The sequence below is a fragment of the Gasterosteus aculeatus genome, chromosome 5 (assembly GCF_964276395.1).
Source record: "Gasterosteus aculeatus chromosome 5, fGasAcu3.hap1.1, whole genome shotgun sequence".
NCBI lineage: Eukaryota > Metazoa > Chordata > Actinopteri > Perciformes > Gasterosteidae > Gasterosteus > Gasterosteus aculeatus.
In genome coordinates, this window is record NC_135692.1 from 16,788,060 (window position 1) to 16,807,496 (window position 19,437).

Genomic DNA, 19,437 nt, shown 5'->3' on the forward strand with positions numbered 1-19,437 from the left:
ATTCAAATAAAACTGCTGATGAAATCAAAATACACATTCAAACTTTCAGTAAAAATCTTTATTATTGAGGTAACAGTGATTAATGCAGCGAGGATCTAAGTGATGACTTTAATCACATTGGTGAGCTAATGAAGGTACACGAGATCTACAGAGCTTATAAGAGGTTTAATAAATACGTTATGACTCAAGTTCAACGTTTGGTTCCCAGTAAGATTATTAGCATAAGCTGTGAAGTGTTTTATTTCTTAACTCCAAGTTACTTCTGTTTATTTTATGTTTCGCTTCCAAACAACTTGTCGACATCTAGATGTTGTTTGAGCTGGAAACCATCAAACTCACCGAGGCCCCTAAACGTGAACGGGTCACATAGCACCAAATACAGAGAAAACATAGAAGGAACAGAACTGCAAGCATATAAGATGAGGGGGGCGAAATCCAATATTGGACTTATTGTCAACGAATCCGATCAAACCGCAAAGAACATCTGTTCCTGCTGAAACATTAATAGATTAAGCACAATATTTTGTTTTATTGAAAACAAATGTTCAGTCATTTCCTAATACCTAGTTATACATAGTTAACATCAGTTACTCAAATGGAAGCAAATTGTACGTTGGGAACTATTTTCTGCGGTGGAAGAAATCCACATTTGCTGTGTGAGTCAAAATAAACAACTATGTGTGTGTCTGTGTGTGTCTGTGTGTGTTCCAGGTGATGAAGGAACATATCATGTGCATCATGAACTATTGATGCGTGGAAACCACAGAATTCTGTATGAGTTGTTCAATGGCAGAAGATGTTTCTGTTGCGTCTGTTGACATGAGGGAAAATGTAGAATAGCACCAGACGGCTCCGCCCCGCTTCACGGTGACGTCACCAAACGCCCTCAGACGGTCACCACTTTGTTTAGTTGCCCGATGAAAAGAGACCACGATCCAAACATCACACACGGGGGGCTTCACTCCCCCGCGCGGTGATATGAGTGAGAGGGGGCTTCACAAGGGTGGGTTGTGTTCTTAATTCTTGATGGTGATGAGGGTTTGGTACAGCGGTTTCACCACGACGTGGAGGAAGAGGGAGCCGTCGACGAGGTACTCCGAGGTCCGGCGGTGCAGGTCGGCCTCCGCCAGGAAGTCCCCGCTCTCCTCGGTGCTCTGGTGGAAGTTGTAGACGTGTTTCACCACCACCTTCCCCTGCTGCTGCGCCATCACCAGCACCGTCTTCTGGAAGTTCACCCCGGCAAAGTCCGCGCTGGACGTGGCCGGCGTGATGATGATGCGGGGCCGCCCTCCGTCCACGCGCGTGGGCTGCATGGCGCCCGCCTCCGTGTACATGGGCCGCATGCCGATGGGCAGCCAGCGCGGCGAGAACATGGCGTTCCAGGTCACCCGCTTGCTGGAGTCGTGGCCGCTGGGCCCCAGCTGGGTCTGGAAGCTGGTGCTGCGGTCGTCTCGCGAGGGGTTGCTGATGATCCACGGCGAGCCCCACAGCGGCGACAGGTAGTTCCTCGGCATGAAGAGGCTGCAGTTCACGTCGAAGAACTTGGCCATGTGCATGGGCGACGCCGAGTGGAACTGGTAGGACAAGTACAGCAGGTCGCGCACCGACTCCTGGTAGCGGGCCAGGACCGGCGAGTGGGTCTGCAGGCGGAAGAGCTCGCGCGGCGGCATCATGGCGTAGCGCACGGCTCTCAGCGCGTTCTCCGCCGTCAGCCCGTCCGGCTCGTTGCGGACGATCCAGGCCTCCAGCGCCGCGAAGAGCTCCATCTCGCTCTGCAGCACCAGGTCGGAGCGCTGCAGCAGCGTCATGAGCAGCTGGCTGCTGATGGCGGCCCACTCCCCGCCCTGCAGCACCGACGACAGGTTCCACGCCATGTACTGCAGACAGCTGTCCCGCAGGGCGCCGTCGCCGGCCTGCTGGGCGTACTCATACCAGCCCGCCACGTGGCCCGAGGAGGACTCCCGCGCCAGGTTCTGGGTCATGTACTGGGTGATGCCCTGCTGGAGGCCCAGGACCTGGTACTTGGCGGCCAGCTTGTGTAGAGGCGTGGCCTGGTCCAGTCGCAGAGAAATCTCTCCGCAGTACAGATACCTGCTCAGAGAGAGGAAGGAGAGGCTCAGTGAAATGAGATCTTCATACATCCTTGTTCAAGATTATATGGATAACACACAGAACGCTCTCATAGGGTATCTCATTTGATTCGGCCTCTAAAGCTCCAGCTCAGGGGATCTGGGGACACCTAGTGGCGAGGTGTCAGATTGCAATCATCTGACACCCCTGGTGGGCCGAGTCGACGACGGCACGCTGTATTTTATCTAATCAGTAAGTCCAGCAGTTTCCTACTAAGATTGAAATGGCTTTTTGATGCGACATGATCACACGATGAACACAGACAGGCGGAGGTCCGCCGTGCGTCACGCGAACACGCTCCCCCACCTGATGAACTTGTCGAACACGGCGGCGCAGTCGGAGCTCTCCTTCAGGACCACCGTGCTGCCGTTGCGATTCAGGAGGATCTCCTCGAAAACGGCGCTCTGCAGCGAGAGCACCAGCGCGTGCGCCGCGATCACCTTCACCTCGTCGGCGCTGGGCGTCTCCACCCGCAGGGCCACGTCGCTGCCGTTCCCCTGCAGCAGCAGGGCCTCCAGGCGCTGCACCACGCTCAGGGAGTGGCTGATGGTGTCCGAGCCGCGGCCTCCACCGCCGTCCTGGGGCGCGTCGACCTTCAGCGAGCCTGTGGGAGGACGGGGGAGGTGTGGAGTTGATAAGACAGAGGGATATGTACGTTGAAGAGGTTTACGTAGCGGCTGGCTCAACGCAGGAAAAGCAGCGTTTAGGAGATAAAAGAATCAAACCGCTGCGTGCTATTGGGTGAAAGTCTGTTGGACTCTCTCCGTCCCCCCTCGCAAATAATCGTCTTTATGGATATCAGAAAGTGGGTCACTCGCTGGGACTGTTGCTTTCGCCACATGGGACGCGTTGAAGATCCAATTGGACTCTTCATCGGACCGGCGGACGAGTTGTTCATCAGCGGGCCGATCGATGGACGCCGATCGGCCGATTCCCCCCCATCGATCGTCTGCTCTCTCTGTTTGAGGCTTTGTGGGTCATGTTTAATTAAAGCTTTGCCTCAGATGAGGCGTTTGTAGCCCACCACCCCTCCTCCACCTCCTCCACCCACCGCCAGCAAATAGAAACATCAGTTAAATACACCTTTACGTCCTTTTGTCTGGTGATACTATGAGCATAATGAAACCTTCTCCGTTCCGGTTGCAGAATAAAGGTCTGGAAACCTCTGCCACAGGCCTGCTGGGTGAAGGTCCCGTGTGTGACGGGTCCATCCATCCACCGACAACTCCTCCCTCGTTTACTACCCCAAAACACGCCAAACCTCATCCATGACCGATATGTTCCCTTGAAATGTAAATCACGTAAAACAAGTTTCTTCCTCATGCGAGATCAGCAGAAAAAAATATTCCCTTTCCTCATTTACATGTTACATGCAACCATATCAGTTGTCATTATAACATCTGTGTCTCTTCAGTTAATAGGAGACACTTAAGGTTTGGTCTCCTGACCCAAGAAAAAATTATCTAAAACCATCTAACAACTTTTAGACTTTCATTGTTATTTTTGAGTGTTGTTTTTTTAATATTATTTTCACAAAATGGAAAACTGTAAATTAAAAGAGGAGATTTAAAAAACGTCACGTTTCATAGAACATATTTATATATAATTGACAGGATTGCAACAAAATCACCTCCGGCCTTAGAAACCCAAACTCATCAGCAAACTGGCTGAGTGATCTACAGGACGTTCATACGCAGTGTGAAGTGTGAATTATTCAGCAGATGTAGTGATGTCACGACTGACCTGCAGCATCGGCCCCCCGGAGCAGAGCGAGGACCAGGACCAGCACCCCGACGCCCATCGGAGCCACTTGTTTCTCCATCTTTCTCTCAGCCGTCCTCACGCCGTCTGTCTGCACTTCTGTCCTCTCTGTCCGGGGGACCAGGGGGCTCTGTGTCTGAATGTGGGACAGGAGTCCTCCCGGCCACATCCGGCCCACCACACACACACGCACACACACACGCACACGCACACGCACACACTGAGAAGCTCATCGATCGGTGTGTGGAATCAGGCCTGGGTTGGCTGCCACTTTGATCCTGACTTTCCTGTCCTTGGGTGACGCTCACTGCGTGCTATCGATTGGATGAGGAGGCAGCGGGGGGGGTTTGATCCACCAGCAGGTCTGGACAGAACCGATCCGTCTCGGTCTCAGGTCCGGCCCTGTGATGAGAGACCCCGATGAAGCCCACTCGGTGCATGTGCGTGACACAGCAGCACATGCAATTTATTCACAGCTTCAGGCCACAGGCGGCTTCATTAGGGGGCGCCAAGTTACGCAATCAATATCCCCATCTAATGATTTTCATTAAAACCCTCGTTGCTTTTTATGTGTTTAATCACAAACTAAAAAGAGAGACGTGTCTGATAGTTGTGCCTTGTCGGATCCGGCCGGTGACCTCGGCCCGGTGGGCGGGTCCTGTGTGTGTTTGGGGGGGTTCTAGGGGTTCCAGTTTGACTGGATAGAAAGAGGTCAACGTGGCCACGCGGTTCGACCCCTTTGGTCCTTCTGTGGAGACGCAGCGCTTCAACTTTAGCTTCAGACCATTTTATTACATTACATTACATTACAGGTCATTTAGCAGACGCTTTAATCCAAAGCGACTTACGTTACACTTTAAACACATGGCTTTAAAGACCACAGCTTACAACATAGAGAGAACTTGCCTGATCACACAGAAGCCTGACGTTTCACACCATTTTGATCTGTTGTTAAAGATAACTTAGGTAAAAAAAAACAATTATGTATTAATATATTTGTTCACGGTGAATCAAGAGTTATTCACCCAAACAAACACGTGTGTTGTAACAATAAATTACATCATCCGTCATCTGTGTTGATTTAAAGAAGCTTTAGGGCGGATCTCCTAATGTGCTCGCTCCCAGCGGCCTGCATTAAACCACCACAGCATGTTAATCATGATACACCCGAACAGGTGATAATATAGGCCCCGCCCCCTAAAGTGGGTGTGACGATACACTCATGTTTACTGAGGGAATAAATCAAGAGAGAAGTCATTTCCTATTTGGGACCAGACGAGTCGCCCCCTGGTGGTCACCGGAGAGAATGCAGCTCTCACACATGTAGCACTGACTTTGCTCTGCAGGACTGGATTTTGACGCCTGGTTTTAATGCTCTCAATGTTCTACACATCGTTAACCTTTTTTTAATTCAGGAGGTCACTTGAGGTTTGAATCTCTTTCTGGGGGAAACTGAGGGAAGCTTCAAATCAGTTACAGATAAAATACAATAAATAAAAGTCATCAAACAACTTCTATTCTCTTTTAAGGTTAGTTCAGATTACAACAAAAGTCCTATTTCCTCCTTTACAATTTATGTGTGTGTGTGTGTGTGTGCGTGTGTGTGTTTGTCTACCAGTGTTCACCTCCCACTCACTGTAGACACTATTTGTATTTACACGTCGTGGCCACCAGAGGGCGCAGCGGCTGCATCTCTGCAACATATAACTACAGCCATGTTGAGTTGAAAAATCACTAGGGGTATTAATTGAAACATTAAAAACAGACATTAAAGCAATGAACAAGCTCAACATAGAATACAAGTTGCACTGCAGTTAAATAAACGGTAAAAGCAACGAGTATTTGTGAACCAAACAGACTTCATTTTCCACATTTTCTTGACTGAGCCCTGTACGCCTGGTAAACGAGTCAAACGATGAGCAGCCACATCACAGCAAGCTGTGGTACGCAGGCCCGCAGGTTCTGGTCCACTAAGCCCACAAATTGATGGATTGGTTCTTCGAGTGGGCTGCGACTAACACGCTGTTTGAGTATCGCTATCGTCAACGGTTCGCATGTTGCTTGTTATTTTCCTCGTTTCGTCTGCTGTCAGGAATACAGGAAGCTGCCGGCTGGTGTTTTTATCTGGAACCCGTCTGTGTGTGATTATATTTGACACGTTGCATGGACATCTGTCCACACGGTCACATTTGGGGACACACTTGTGGGGGCAAACAGACTTACATTTCACCTGTCCAGTGAAATATTTCAACACCTAATGGTCCAGATATCTCATGGTCCACAGATCAATCCTCACCTCCCTCCTCCTCCCTCCTCCCTCACCCTCCCCACATTGATACTCCCCTCTGCCTCATCTCTCCACTCGTCCTCTGCTCACTCGCTGCTGTGATGAACCGGCTGCATGGACTCCTCTTCCTCCTCCTCCTCCTCTTCCTCCACTTCTCCTCATTGGGTGTCCAGCAGCGATGTCGGGGACTCTGTAGGAGCATCGGGTGGGAGGACCGGCTGTGAACCGAGTGGAGGGTTGCTGTGAGAACTGGATGTGAAGGTAAGACCGAGACCGACCGACCATACAAGGGCAAAGGAAGCCGGCGAGAACTCGCTTTATGAGCGAGAACCTCTGCTGTAAACATGAAATGCTTCTGTTTCTTGTGCATCAGGGCTGTCACACACTATTGTCTGCAGTCTCGTTATAAAAGTTATTTAGGGAAGACGGTAGCGAGTCTGGGCTGTCTCACCGTTTTTTCATAATCCTTAGTCGTCTTGAACTCCTCTTCTGTCTGGACTTGAAGGTTTTTCTTCTTATTTCCCTTCCCTGAATCCTCTAAGAAACAAGCCGCTTCTGCCAAGATGGGCTCCTGGATTTGTTCTTCTTAAGCACCTTCAGGATTTTGGCCTCTTGGATGAACTTTTAGCAACATCACAAACAGCATGAGGATGAAACTTCTTTATCACTGACAACTTGCCAAATACCGGCAGTTGGTCAGTGAAGCCAACAAGTGTTTAAGACCAGCAGGGGGCGACTCCTCTGCTCCCATAGACGTCTATGAGGAAATGACTCTACTTCTCTGTAGTGACCAGCAGGGGGCGACTCCTCTGCTCCCATAGACGTCTATGAGGAAATGACTCTACTTCTCTGTAGTGACCAGCAGGGGGCGACTCCTCTGCTCCCATAGACGTCTATGAGGAAATGACTCTACTTCTCTGTAGTGACCAGCAGGGGGCGACTCCTCTGCTCCCATAGACGTCTATGAGGAAATGACTCTACTTCTCTGTAGTGACCAGCAGGGGGCGACTCCTCTGCTCCCATAGACGTCTATGAGGAAATGACTCTAGTGAAAATAAATAAGAAGGTGATGTCCGTAATGAAAGATGACAAAATGGTCAGCATCAGTCCGCAAACCAATGACTGCGTCACCATGACTACAGACTATCAGGGATACAGTCTGTGATGTTAAGAGTGGGAATTCCGGGTTGGGTGAGCAAGTCGTGCTTGGAGGCTTCTTAAGGAGCTTAAGTGTCCCAAACAGTTGAATTGTTCCGTGAAAATGTCTGAGACCTTTTAGTCTGGTAATGACAACGTAGCCCACGGACATGAGGTTACGTTGTCACTACGTTGTCATGGAGGTTCATTTATGTGTTGTTTTGCACCTTGTTTCTTGGTTCCTTTTGTTTCTGCTGCCTCTTCTGTTTTGGAGAATAATTTAATCAACACGTCATATTTAGCTTTTGCAAACAAAACTAACTCGCGATAGCGAGTCGGTAGCGTGGAGCGGCGCCGTCTGAAGTGAGAGCGTGTTTTCTTTCGGCGGCAGCTTCTATAGTCTACAACGAGACAAGAGTCTCCCACGAGGAAGCGCATGGAGCTCAGTTGTGCTGGCGGGCCTCGTTGTCTCCGGCAGTGTTGTTCCAGGTGCCTCGTCTCACTATGAATTATTAAGAGGGCTCAGTGGAGCGGATGAAGTTCAGCTTGGCTTCCTGGGCACCGAGCGCCTCGGACCCCGGGAACCTTAACCAGAAACAGGCCTCCGATCCGCACACGTCCGACCCTCAGCTGCTCCGTGTTGCCGGGGAGGAGCGCAAACGTCAGCAGAACCGTCCGCTGACCAATCGGTCGGGCCTGAAGCGAGAGCGAGATCTGTGGCCCCCCCGAGACCTCTGAGGACGGAGCGGGATGGAGGGCGAGTAGAGGAGGCGAGTAGAGGAGGCGAGTAGAGGAGGCGAGTAGAGGAGGCGGGAGGACGCTCGGCGCTTCCGGAGTTCCTGCGAGGATCACAGCAGCGTCCACGGGGACATTGATCGGTCAGTGTGATTTCTTGTCCTCCACAGCGACCGTCTCCATGTGTCTCTGAGAGGAGACGAGCCGCCACTGAAAGCATCCAGCGCTCCTTCTGTTTGCTGCGGATGGTGTTTGTTGTTTTGGGCTCCGGGTTTCTTGTGCACTTCCTGCACAACATGAACAAGAAAGCGTTTCTTTCATTTCTTTATTAGAACAATAATTCACAAATTTCAGCTTTTCAATCGTCAGTATTGCTGCTTTACTTCTGTCTTTGGATTGAGAACTTTATGATGAAAAGATTTATTAACTGAGAATATTTTTTAATTATCTTTTTCCAGCCAGCACAAAGGAGATTTATGACTTTCATTTATAACAGTGTGACAGTTCATATACAGAACATAATAAAAAATTACTTTTTAAAAAGATTTCTCGTGAATGTATTCAGTGAAGATGTAATATTATATCTAACCAACATGAATTATCTTATTACACACTTTTACTAGTTTCCCAAACTATTCCATAAATTCACTTATTTGATACACTGTTATACATCATCTCTGTTCCGCGTTTGTTGGAACATTTCTTTGTCTAAACTTAGTTTAAACTCAATCACTCTGATCCGGTTCAAAATGTGGATCCCGTCTTATGAATACAGTGTTTACGATTCTCATACTTCTCGTGTAAAGAGTTCAGATTGAAGATGTACTTGTACTTTAACCCGTTTATACGACGCTGCAGAAAAGTTCTCCTCTGAGGTCAGAGGGGGGATGAACCCAACGCCTCCTGCAGCAGCTCCTCTTCCTGACAGACAAATATGAGAACGTTTCATAAACAAAGCAACGTGTGTTTTTTACGGCCTGGTTTAGAACCCGCATGTCATGTTTGCTGACGAAGAGATCAGTGGAGGGAAGAACAGATTCAATCACAGAGGAGGAATGAAAGCGCCGTTCTGTCCTGTTATCACCAGCGTGTGGAGGCGTTCTTCACACTGCACTAAAAGAGACGAACAAATGATCCGTCGCCTTCAGTCACATGGAACAGAGCCTCTTCAGAAGATGGAAGTCTCCCGGTGAAATGGAGGACGTTCTTGTGTCTTTGCTCCTCGTGGAACTTTTAAACTTGGCTGTAAGCCGAGAAGGATGAAGGCTCCTCAAAGTGCTCGGATGATGCCGACATCCACGGTCCTGAAGTAACGTTATTGGTCACTTTATTTTATCACTCTACAAAAAAGGCTTTTACTGAAGCCTTTTTCCACCTTTGTAATCAGTTTTTCTTTAATTCAGAACATAAATGTAAAAAATCCTACTTTCAGATTGAAAGGACTTCCTTTAGTCTCAGACACTCATCCCTGGTTCTGGTTCTGGTCCCCCCTCCCCCCCCTTCAACGGGTCCCGAGGGGCTGAGCTCTCCCCCCTACGGGGCTCCGCCTGCCGGTACGAGACCGGATGTGGTTCCGTTCCACGGTGGACTGGTCCCTGCTGGAGGCCATGCTTTAAGAATAGACCTTCTTCTCTCTGATGGTCTCGTCTACTGATGGAGGTCTATCGAGGATGCGGACTAATCATCTAGATGAGCAGACCAGTGAGAGCGGCTAAGACGCCATTGACCTCGCCGGTTGCTCTTCTGCGGGTTTATTGTGCTGAGCGGACTCAAAGAAGCCCTCGGACGTCTCCACGCTTTACGATCGCATTCCTCCCACGAGTCATAAAATACGCCGGTTGTCCCAACGCGCTTCACAATCGCGGTGATTAAATGCGACCGGCTGTTAGGAGGCGTCACCTCGCCAGGTCGGCCTCCCAGATCGGGCCATCGCGGCCCCTCGATGACCTTTACTCTGGTTAAGCATCTAAATGGTCCCTCGCTGAAGGCTGGACAGATAACAGCATGGATGAGTAAGGACAATCGGGGGAAACAGGACGGACTCCAGGTGAAGATGTGGAGACGGGAGGATAATGACTCGGGGGAGGGTGGAGGCTGGAGGGTGGAGGGTGGAGCCCATCTGCTGTTGTCGACCTGCAGTTTAATTGACTGAATCCAAACCGACTTGTTGTTTTCCACAGTTTATCTTAAACAAACATCTTTCTGTATCAACGCATCTATCTGCACTTTGGGGCTTTTCATGGGATTTATTGGGACAATTATAAAACTAGCGCACGGCTTCATTCCCCTTTTGTTTTGTTTGTATGTGAGATGCAAACACTCGCCCGGAGTCACAGGAAGGTCTCTGTCTCCCAGGGGACGCGCCGTGGTCATGATCGACTGGTCCAATGTGACGGCGTCCGGCTACCAGGAGCTGGGCCCGAAACCCGAGGAGCTGCAGAGGTCCAAATGTGTCCTGGGCTTCATCCCGGTCATCTACTACAGCGTCCTGCTCTGTGTGGGAGTACCAGGTACACAAAGTCAGCTCGCCCATCACAGCACAGTTAGTATTGATGTCTAATTATAAGAGTAATCAATACCTCGTGAGTTAGAGGTCTGAACCTTTCACAGGCTACAATAATCCAATGGCCTGATAATCAGTCCCTCCATCAATAATTTATACAGTGGAAAGCTGTCGTCTGTGACGGGCCGCGTGTTCTCATCACGACCAATCGACGGCGGTGATCTGCTATTGATATTTAGGCGCGTGGCGCTCAGATGCGTCACGTAATGAAGGACTTGGTGCGGCTGCGATGCTCCAGTGAGAACATCCTGCTGCTGATGTGAGAAACAGATGCAGGAAGTGGACCGAAGGGACATGTGATACACGGGGACAAACAAAATCAATGCTTTGTAACTTAAACTGCATGGATGCGTTTTACGAACGCAAGGTGGGAAAACTGGATCCATCAAACAACCAGAATCTACTTCTTAAGGATTTCTTTAACCTTTGAAGACGTATCATGTTTTATCAACATTAATATAATAGTAATTAATATTAATTATGCTATAATGCTGAAATAGCTCTTTAGATTATCTTTTAACACAGAATTTGAAGCTACTTCAACACTTTGTTTGTGTCGGACGAACCTGTGATGTCACGTGCTGTCAAAATCAAGCCCCGCCCACCGAGCGGTGATTGTGAAAACAGAAGCGTTGCTGTATTTCAGTATCGTGCAAAGTTCATGAGAAGTGATTGACAGCTGTGAATCCTCAACTCTGATTGGTTGTAAATGAGAAGCTCTGAAAGGAGGCCGATGGACCTGAGTTGTGCGTGTCGGGACATAAGGATCAGTTTTCTTCTTCACGTGTGTCTTTGTTCCCGCCAGTGAACGTCCTCACGGCCGTGGCTCTGTCCCGACTGGCGTGCCGCACCAAGAAGGCCCTGTACTACTACCTGCTGGCGGTGACGGGCTCGGACATCCTCTCGCAGCTCTTCATCATCTTCGTGGGCTTCCTGCTGGAGACGGCGGTCTTCCACCGCGACGTCCCTGCGCTGCTGCTGCACTCCGTCAGCGCCGCCGAGTTCGCCGCCAACCACGCGTCCATCTGGGCCACCGTGCCCCTCACCGTGGACCGCTACGTGGCGCTGTGCCACCCCCTCCTCCACCGGCAGATCAGCTACCCGGCGCGCGCCCGGAGGACCATCGCGGCGGTGCTGGCGCTGTCCCTGCTGTCCGGCGTGCCCTTCTTCTGGTGGTCGGACATGTGGAGGAACAGCCGGCCGCCCACGGGCCTGGACGCCGTGCTCATCTGGACGCACGTGACCATCATCTACTTCCTGCCCTGCGGCATCTTCCTGGTGCTGAACTCGCTGATCATCCGCACGCTGAGGGCGAGGCCGCGGCGGGCGCGCTGCGGGGAGGAGCCGCCGCCGCCCCGCCGCCGCCGCCGCCTGGGCAAAACCACCGCCATGCTGCTGGCCATCACCTCGGTGTTCTCGGTGCTGTGGGCCCCGCGCACCGCCGTGGTCATCTACCACCTGTACGTGTCCTCGGTCCACCGGGACTGGCGCGTCCACCTGGCCTACGACCTGTCCAACATGCTGGCCATGCTCAACACGGCCGTCAACTTCTTCCTCTACTGCTTCGTCAGCAAGCCCTTCCGCGGCGCCGTGCGGGACGTGGTGCTGCTGAGGGGGGGGGCGCCGGACCCCCGCCGGGCCGCGCCACACCCGCAGGCGCCCACCAACGCCTCCATCTCCTCTCTGTACAGTGGGAACAACAAGCGCTCGCAGCGGGACTCCACCCCCTTGTCACCTCCCGGGGCCAGAAAGCCCTTGTGACCCCGTGACCCCAATTCCTCTTAATCCAAAGCCCCCCCCCATCGTCCCATCGTCCTGCAGCTCTTGGGACGCCAGAGGAGCTCGCTGCATTCCAGCTACCAGGCTGCCAGTCAGCCGGAGGCCGGCGGAATGTTTTTCATTAAAACCGGCTGCTGTTCGTCCCTTAAAGCGCACGAGCGACATATTTATTTCTCCTTGAGGAGACTTTAACAATTCACAATTAAGCTTTTCTTCCCGTCCACGTTTAGTAGCAAAGTGCCGAAATATGTTTTATATTGCTGCGGAAAAGAATAAAGAGTAACAGCCTGTTAGTCGGGACAGTGAGACGAGTTCCATGAGTGTCATCAAATCATCTCACCTTCATCGTGGCCCTCAGCTCGTCATCCACAGAGGGACAGTTTAAACATGAGCTGTGTGTAAAGGTGCACAATGCCCCCAAAAAGAGGGCGCGCCTCGCTGAGCATCGCCAACAGAGCAAAACAAATGGCACTCCGTCTCCACGGCGAGCGCACAGGAGCCGCCGGCCGCTCGCGCCTCTGTTTATTCTACATCAACTGCAACTGGAACCTCGAATGGAGGCCGGAGGAGAGCTGCTCTTCAAACAGCAGCACGGCCCGGATGCACAAACCCGGACAGCTCTCAGTCTGCACACACACACACACACACACAGACACACTCATGCATGTACCAGCACACACACACACACACACACTCTCATGCATGTACCAGCACACACACACACATAACAGTTTGCTTGTTGTATCTTTGTTGTGAAATAAATAAAGATAATTATTATAATAATAACTGTACTTCTAACAGTCACTGATGCAGTGTGGGGGGGGGCAGAGGAGGGGCGGAGCCGTCTGAGTGAACTGAGGACGCTTTTTCCCATTTTATTTTGCCTAAATCGACGGCATCAAACTGTTTTAAACTGTCATCCTCGTTTTGTAGAAGACATGTTATCAAAGTCCAGACGTGTTCACATGCTGCGGAGCCCAACGATCCCGTCTGGAAGCACTGAGAAGAGGAAATAAACGTTGGAACTGAGGATCGGTGCGTCTGGTTTCACAGCGTCACAGAGGAGGCGACAGCAAACATGTAAACATCTAGATGCAGTAGTGAGTTGGTCCCACAGACTGTAATCAGTGGACGTCGTCATGGTGACGACACGCGTTGATCCGGGGGACTGATGTTCTGAAGAGCGGGGTGGTCTCTCCGCCACCATCATGGATCCCGGCCGTCGCCATGTTGCTTTTCTGGAGCCAGCGAGACATCAGGGACGTGAAGCGGCAACAATCAGCTCCTGAGCAACAAGTCAACAAGCAGAGAGCAACTTATTGACCAGAGGCCTCACTGAAGCCATCACTTGTTCTCTGACTCTTTAGATATCATACATACATATGTTTATATATTTACAGTATATACATACATGTATTTATCTATATCTATATATATATCTATATATATATGTGCTTTGCTTTGCTGCCACCTCATGTGACCAAAACTCCCAAATAATCTCGATTAAAGAGCTTCTCACCAGCAGGTGTCGCTGCGCACCGCGTCGTCTCCTCATCGGCGGGACGTTCTGGGAAACGTGGACACGCGTTAAGTGCGTGTGCGTGTGCGTGTGAGAGAGAGAGAGAGAGAGAGAGGGAGGGAGAGAGAGAGGGAGAGAGAGGGAGGGAGAGAGAGGGAGGGAGGGAGAGAGAGACCTTGGCAGCAGTCGAATCGTAAACACTCTTAAAGGATTCCTAAAAGTCGTTTGTTTTACTTTGAATCAGAACTCAAACGTTGACATTTTCCACCTGAAGACTTTTCTTCGGAGCGGAAAAGTCTTCAAAACTCGTGTTTGTGGCTGTTTGAAGCTCTGATGGTTCGCGCTCCTCTGCGGGAAACAGGTGAAGAAGACCGACGCGTTCAGGTAAGAACGCATCTACGTTTTTAGATTTGTGTCCGATATCACAAGGATCTCATTGTGGATGTTTAAGGCCTTTCTGCGTTAAACGGCTCGTTTGTGTCCCTGAACGCGTCCTGGTGCGCGTGTGAAACTGCTCCTAAAGTCTAGATGAGGAACTCTGTCATGATGTTTAAGTGTGTACACAAGGAGGGATGCGCACACTTTGTTGGTACAAACAAGCTGCGGCCACATGCACCTATTTGTGTTTCATAAAGCTGTACTGAAACAGATCACATATATTATATTATTCGTGGGGACAACATAGATCAGGGGTCTTAGAAAGAAGACCCTAAGGGCAGAACATGGGCTGTGAATTCTCTTTTTTCCCCCATCGTGTGTCGTTTAAGTACCGGACAGAAAAGCCATGTGAAACATAAAGCAGGGGCCCCTGACGAGGGGCCGGGGGAATCAGGGGCTCCTCTGAGATCTATTGGTTTCTGTGTGATTAGATCAACACAAACATTTCACACGTTTAGTATCTTCTGAGTGTCTACTGATGAAGACCACGTGACACCAGCGAAAGCAGCTCATTGAAGCACGTTGGAAACCCTCCTCAATGTTCTTATTATTGTTTAAATTCTCTTAACATCCCGTTTGGAACGGTTCATTTTGTTGCCAGGGGCAACCAGGGGGGCTGAAGTGGATCCACGTCCATTTCGTTTATGGTTTTTGTGGTTTTATTATCATTTGTGTATAATATTCATGGGTAATTATTTCTGGGCCAACGTTTGGTTAAAGTTTTATTTCCCCTCGTCGTGTGGTGTGACATCCTGAGTAAACGTCCCGTCCACGTCTCACCCTCTGATTCCTGCTCGTCACTCTGACAGAGGAACAATGACGCCGAGGCATTTACATATAAAGCCAATCGGCGTCTTGAGAATGCCGACTAGTTGAGCTCCTCTTACTTGCTGAAGCGCTCCAGGAACCGGAGGTCTTGTCCCTGTACGGAGCTCGCTGAGCTTGTGAGGTATGGTTTTGTGCTTCATAATCTGCCTTTGTGTTCCTACCTTGAGTTTGGTGAATTTGTGAACATGCCATAGGAGTTGGTCCTCGAGCTCTCCATGGTAACAGAAATCTCTCTGGAGTCCCACCAGGCTTCTGTTTCTGTGCCTGACCGGCCTGAGGTCTGGTACCAGTATCCGTGGGCCACCTTTTGATTGGACCCCTGCACCACCTTTGGGCGGATGCACCTTCAGCACATTGATTCTGGTGCCATCGCAATGCACAGAAACAATATTTGTCCGACCGATTCTATGAATGATTAACACCAGAGCTGTGAAGAGTCCATAGTTTGAATTCCTGTGTTATTTCAGGGGCGCTGAGCCCTCGTCCCTGTGGCTCCTCCAGCATTGTTCCGTGTGCACATCACGATGCAGGTTTGAACGCTGTGTGCATACTGACTCATTAAGTGGTATATTTGCTCGTTCGGGTGTATCCACGAGTCTCCTGATGCAACACTGGTGACGTATCAAAGTCTTGGGTCAGATCTGTACGCGCCCAGTGTTCCTCACTCTCAGCGTCCCTCTGTCCGTGCAGGTGCTGTGAGGATCCCACCGGAACCGGTCCACACTGAACCCTGGTGCCTGCCGGTCGCCATGGCCACCAACGGCACCCCTGAGGGTTGCGGCCCGAACTTGGACTCCCTCTATTACAACCTGTGTGACCTCGCCGCGGCGTGGGGCATCGTGCTGGAGGCCTTGGCGGCGGCCGGCATCGTCTTCTCGATCGTGCTCTTCGTCTCGCTGCTGGCCAGCGTGCCCTTCGCGCTGGACAAGAACCGCAAGAGCTCGGTGGCGCTCAACGCCTGCTTCCTGGTCTGCACCGCCGGCCTCTTCTGCCTGACCTTCGCCTTCATCGTGGGAAAGGACTTCTCCACGTGCGCCTCGCGCAGGTTCCTCTTCGGCGTGCTGTTCGCCGGCTGCTTCGCCTGCCTGCTGATGCAGAGCGTGAGGCTGAACGTCCTCGCCCGCCGGGGCGTCGGGCCCCGAGCTTGGGTCCTGTGCCTGGCGGCGTGGGGCCTGTGGCTGGTGGAGGTGATCATCAACACCGAGTGGCTGATCATCACGGTGGTGCGCCACCCGTGGGGGCCGCTCAACGCCACGGCCGTGACCGGCGGGGCCGCGGCGACGCCTTGCAACGTGGCCAACCAGGACTTTGCCATGGCGCTGATCTACGTGATGGCTTTGATCCTGGCCGCGCTGGCGGGGAGTCTCGCCATCATGGCGGGCAAACACCGACAGTGGAAGAAGGACGGCGCCTTCGTCCTCCTGGCCAGCCTGGTCTCCGCGGGCATCTGGGTGGCATGGATCGCCATGTACGTCTACGGCAACGAGAGGAGAGGGTGGCCCACCTGGGACGACCCCACCCTGGCCATCGCTCTGGTGGCCAACGCGTGGGCCTTCCTCCTCCTCTACACCATCCCCGACCTGTGCGTCGTGACCAGCGACGACGAGAGCCAGCAGAGCTTCGGGGACGACCTGTACCCGAGCCGAGGAGTCGGCTACGAGACCATCCTGAAGGAGCAGAGCTCCCAGAACGTCTTCGTGGAGAACAAGGCCTTCTCCATGGACGAGCCCAAACAAGGTGCGTGTTGGCGTCTCCTCTTCATCGTTGGGTTTGAAACGAGTCCGATCGATAATATTACAATAGACTCACGTAGCAGAAATATTACTATCTTATTGTTTTATCACGATAATGATCCTCAGCGGCAGAGAACGGCAATAACTTTGATAATAGTAATTTCTGGGGGAACATATCTCCGAACATAAGTGGGGTCGGTCAGCTGGAGTCACCCAGGTGGAAAACAACAGTTTGAATTCAGGTATTTCTCTGCTGGGAGAAGGATTGAGGCTTTTTGGAGGGAGGAAGTCACACATTGCGGCGCCTCATTCAAGGAGCGGTTTGTCTCATTCCTCCGCCTCTGGATTCATTTTGCAATTCAGTAATTACATAGATTCCAATCCTGGTTGGAAGCTAAATGCTTATTGGTGATGTAACTGGTAGAGGTGGTGCAGCAGCCTTTGACTTCCAGCTTCATCATTAACTAATAATTCCTTATTTTCTTTGTGTGGGAGCCGTATGACTAAAGAGGCGATAGAATCTGAATTGCTCCTGTTAATAAGCAGCCCGTCCCCAACAGAAACATCACGCCCCGTGTTTGCAGCGTCTCCACGGCAACTGAGGCGTGGCCCCTCAGTTATCCGAGTGAACACACCGGGAGGGACAAAGTGGTCCCTCGCCTCCACCTCTGGGCTTTCCGTCTGCTGATTAAGTGTCTTCAGTGATTGTTGTGTGCAGATTCAAGAGGCGGTTGCTAGGCAACAAAAGCACCTACAAGGAGGCCACAAAGATGCCACAAAGAGGACAAATGAATGACTTGTGTTGTCCCCCTGTCCCCGCTGCAGCGTCCAAGCCCGTGTCCCCGTACAGCGGCTACACGGGTCAGCTGCGTGGCTCCGTGTACCAGCCCACGGAGCTGGCCCTCATCAGCAAAGCGGCGGGAAACGTGAGTAATTTACCGAGACATTGGAATGAGGCAAGACACTGTTGAAATGAAGGACGAGGACATGTGAATGATTTTGAGGAGGACGACACTGTGAGATCAGGTGTAATAGGTGCAGAATGGAAACAAGCATATCATTTTATTATATGAAATAAATCAGTGAGCAAAGCAACAATGAATGTAAATAGAAAATGTATTAAAACAAGCAAACGAAATTACACGAAAGTAAAAAACATTTAAATGTAGCAGAGAGACAAATTATGCAAAAGACACGAAAACGGAGCAAAGATCTTAGACGTGGGATCAAAAAACAAAGTTTTTATTTCTCGGGCGTTTGTGTCCCGGGCCACTGTTGTGCAGCACCCCGTCCCGGAGGTCTCCTACGACATCACCATCCCCAGGGCCTCCACCCACTCGGCCGCCGGCAGCGGCAGCAGCACGCCGTCCACGCAGGCCGAGTCCACGCACACTCACACCAACGGAAAAAGCGTAAGTCACCTCCTCGTCTCCTCTCTCCTCGTCTCCTCTCTCCTCGGCCTTTGCTTCTGGCGTCGGCCGTATCCATGGCAACTTGTTTTACAGGTACCATGAATCGCTTCTTTGTCTGTTTTTTTTCTTTCCTTCTACCTGTTGGAGTTTTTTCTGGCCTTTTACCTTCAGTTCACTTGGTTCCTTCGTCGGTTTCTCTCCTCATGTTGACAATTTCACACTAATCAGAAGCAGAGTAAAGCGAAGCAGGATTTGTAATTCACTAAAAAAACAAATATATACACACATATATACATGTGTTTGTTTGGTTTGGACCTGATGTCCCGTGTAAACTGTCCTGTAACGCGTCCTCGTGCTTCCTCCTGCAGGTGGACGCTCCCCACAGGACGTCCCAGTGGTGAACTCCCCGTCACACTCACCTGTCCCTCCATCATTCCCCGCTGTTACTCCACGCTTCTCTAAGCCGGTTCTAATACTCGCCCCCCCCCCCCCCCCATCACCCCTCCACCCTCCATCACCCCCCATCACCCCTCCACCCCCCCACCGGAAACCAGCCGGACGGCGCAGGTCCTCGATTGGAGATCAAAGCTGTGGCTTTGAGGAGGAACAAAGAGTTTTTACATTGGTCTTTGAGTGACGGTGCTGACGTAGCAAATACATTATATTCACACGGTGCCCCCCCCACCCCCCAACCTACCCCACCCACCCCCACACCCCCACACATCACAAATAAACCTGCAGCAGCAGCACTGGTGGAACTTTATTTACGCTCTGGATATAGTGGTGAATTACCAGAAAGGTCGAGGGTCAAAGGTAATATGAGCAGCTGGCGCTGGATTGATGTAAATATGTTAACGTGTCAACGTTTGTATGAATCTGTATATTTAATGCTATTTAATGCTAGCATCACCGTGTGCTATTGGATGATTTATTTCTACCAATCAAACAATCACACCAATAGAAGTTTTTCTTTGTCCATAAAGGACATATATAAAGGTCTTATATGAGACACGTTTATGTCCATATTCCCGAGTACATGTGTGTCTACTAACGCTAAAGAGCCTCATGTAGTTCAGTCGCAGGCTTCCATCCAGCGAGTTGTTAAAATGTACACG

The 19,437-nt window shown here is 50.9% G+C and overlaps 3 protein-coding genes and 1 long non-coding RNA gene across 5 annotated transcripts; 2 read left to right on the plus strand and 2 right to left on the minus strand.

Moving 5' to 3' along the window:
- Nucleotides 1–36: 36 nt before the first annotated feature.
- On the minus strand, nucleotides 37–4,108 carry btbd17a (BTB (POZ) domain containing 17a). Its single transcript, XM_040176687.2, has 3 exons — nucleotides 3,874–4,108; nucleotides 2,437–2,734; nucleotides 37–2,091 (listed from the first exon to the last, which is right to left on the minus strand). Exons 1-3 carry the CDS (start codon nucleotides 4,058–4,060, stop codon nucleotides 1,017–1,019), a joined length of 1,560 nt encoding a protein of 519 aa, XP_040032621.2. The 5' UTR covers nucleotides 4,061–4,108; the 3' UTR covers nucleotides 37–1,016.
- A 2,192-nt stretch (nucleotides 4,109–6,300) lies between these two features.
- On the plus strand, nucleotides 6,301–12,492 carry gpr142 (G protein-coupled receptor 142). The gene is made up of 3 exons (XM_040176688.2): nucleotides 6,301–6,439; nucleotides 10,406–10,560; nucleotides 11,419–12,492. Exons 2-3 carry the CDS (start codon nucleotides 10,422–10,424, stop codon nucleotides 12,372–12,374), a joined length of 1,095 nt encoding a protein of 364 aa, XP_040032622.2. The 5' UTR covers nucleotides 6,301–6,439; nucleotides 10,406–10,421; the 3' UTR covers nucleotides 12,375–12,492.
- Nucleotides 12,493–12,869: 377 nt separating this feature from the next.
- LOC120819712 (uncharacterized) lies at nucleotides 12,870–15,476 on the minus strand. Its single transcript, XR_005712304.2, has 3 exons — nucleotides 15,339–15,476; nucleotides 13,912–13,959; nucleotides 12,870–13,677 (listed from the first exon to the last, which is right to left on the minus strand). It is a non-coding gene; the product is annotated as an uncharacterized LOC120819712 (long non-coding RNA).
- Nucleotides 13,986–19,083, plus strand: gprc5c (G protein-coupled receptor, class C, group 5, member C). 2 transcript variants are annotated; one of them, XM_040177500.2, is made up of 5 exons: nucleotides 13,986–14,295; nucleotides 15,868–16,914; nucleotides 17,736–17,836; nucleotides 18,194–18,322; nucleotides 18,691–19,083. In XM_040177500.2, exons 2-5 carry the CDS (start codon nucleotides 15,927–15,929, stop codon nucleotides 18,721–18,723), a joined length of 1,251 nt encoding a protein of 416 aa, XP_040033434.2. In that variant the 5' UTR covers nucleotides 13,986–14,295; nucleotides 15,868–15,926; the 3' UTR covers nucleotides 18,724–19,083. The 2 variants fall into 2 exon arrangements, with proteins under 2 accessions (XP_040033434.2, XP_040033435.2); XM_040177501.2 differs by lacking the exon at nucleotides 13,986–14,295 and adding an exon at nucleotides 14,943–15,298.
- The last annotated feature ends 354 nt before the right edge of the window (nucleotides 19,084–19,437 follow it).

Bases quoted from the DNA above. Each gene is read 5' to 3' on its own strand.
- btbd17a (XM_040176687.2), bottom strand. From the start codon at position 4,060: ATGTGGCCGGGAGGACTCCTGTCCCACATTCAGACACAGAGCCCCCTG. The intron at 2,735-3,873 runs GTCAGTCGTGAC...GTCCTCCCACAG, and splicing joins CCGGGGGGCCGATGCTGCAG to GCTCGCTGAAGGTCGACGCG. The intron at 2,092-2,436 runs GTGGGGGAGCGT...CTCTCTGAGCAG, and splicing joins GTGTTCGACAAGTTCATCAG to GTATCTGTACTGCGGAGAGA.
- gpr142 (XM_040176688.2), top strand. From the start codon at position 10,422: ATGATCGACTGGTCCAATGTGACGGCGTCCGGCTACCAGGAGCTGGGC. The intron at 10,561-11,418 runs GTACACAAAGTC...TGTTCCCGCCAG, and splicing joins GCTCTGTGTGGGAGTACCAG to TGAACGTCCTCACGGCCGTG.
- gprc5c (XM_040177500.2), top strand. From the start codon at position 15,927: ATGGCCACCAACGGCACCCCTGAGGGTTGCGGCCCGAACTTGGACTCC. The intron at 16,915-17,735 runs GTGCGTGTTGGC...TCCCCGCTGCAG, and splicing joins CATGGACGAGCCCAAACAAG to CGTCCAAGCCCGTGTCCCCG. The intron at 17,837-18,193 runs GTGAGTAATTTA...ACTGTTGTGCAG, and splicing joins TCAGCAAAGCGGCGGGAAAC to CACCCCGTCCCGGAGGTCTC.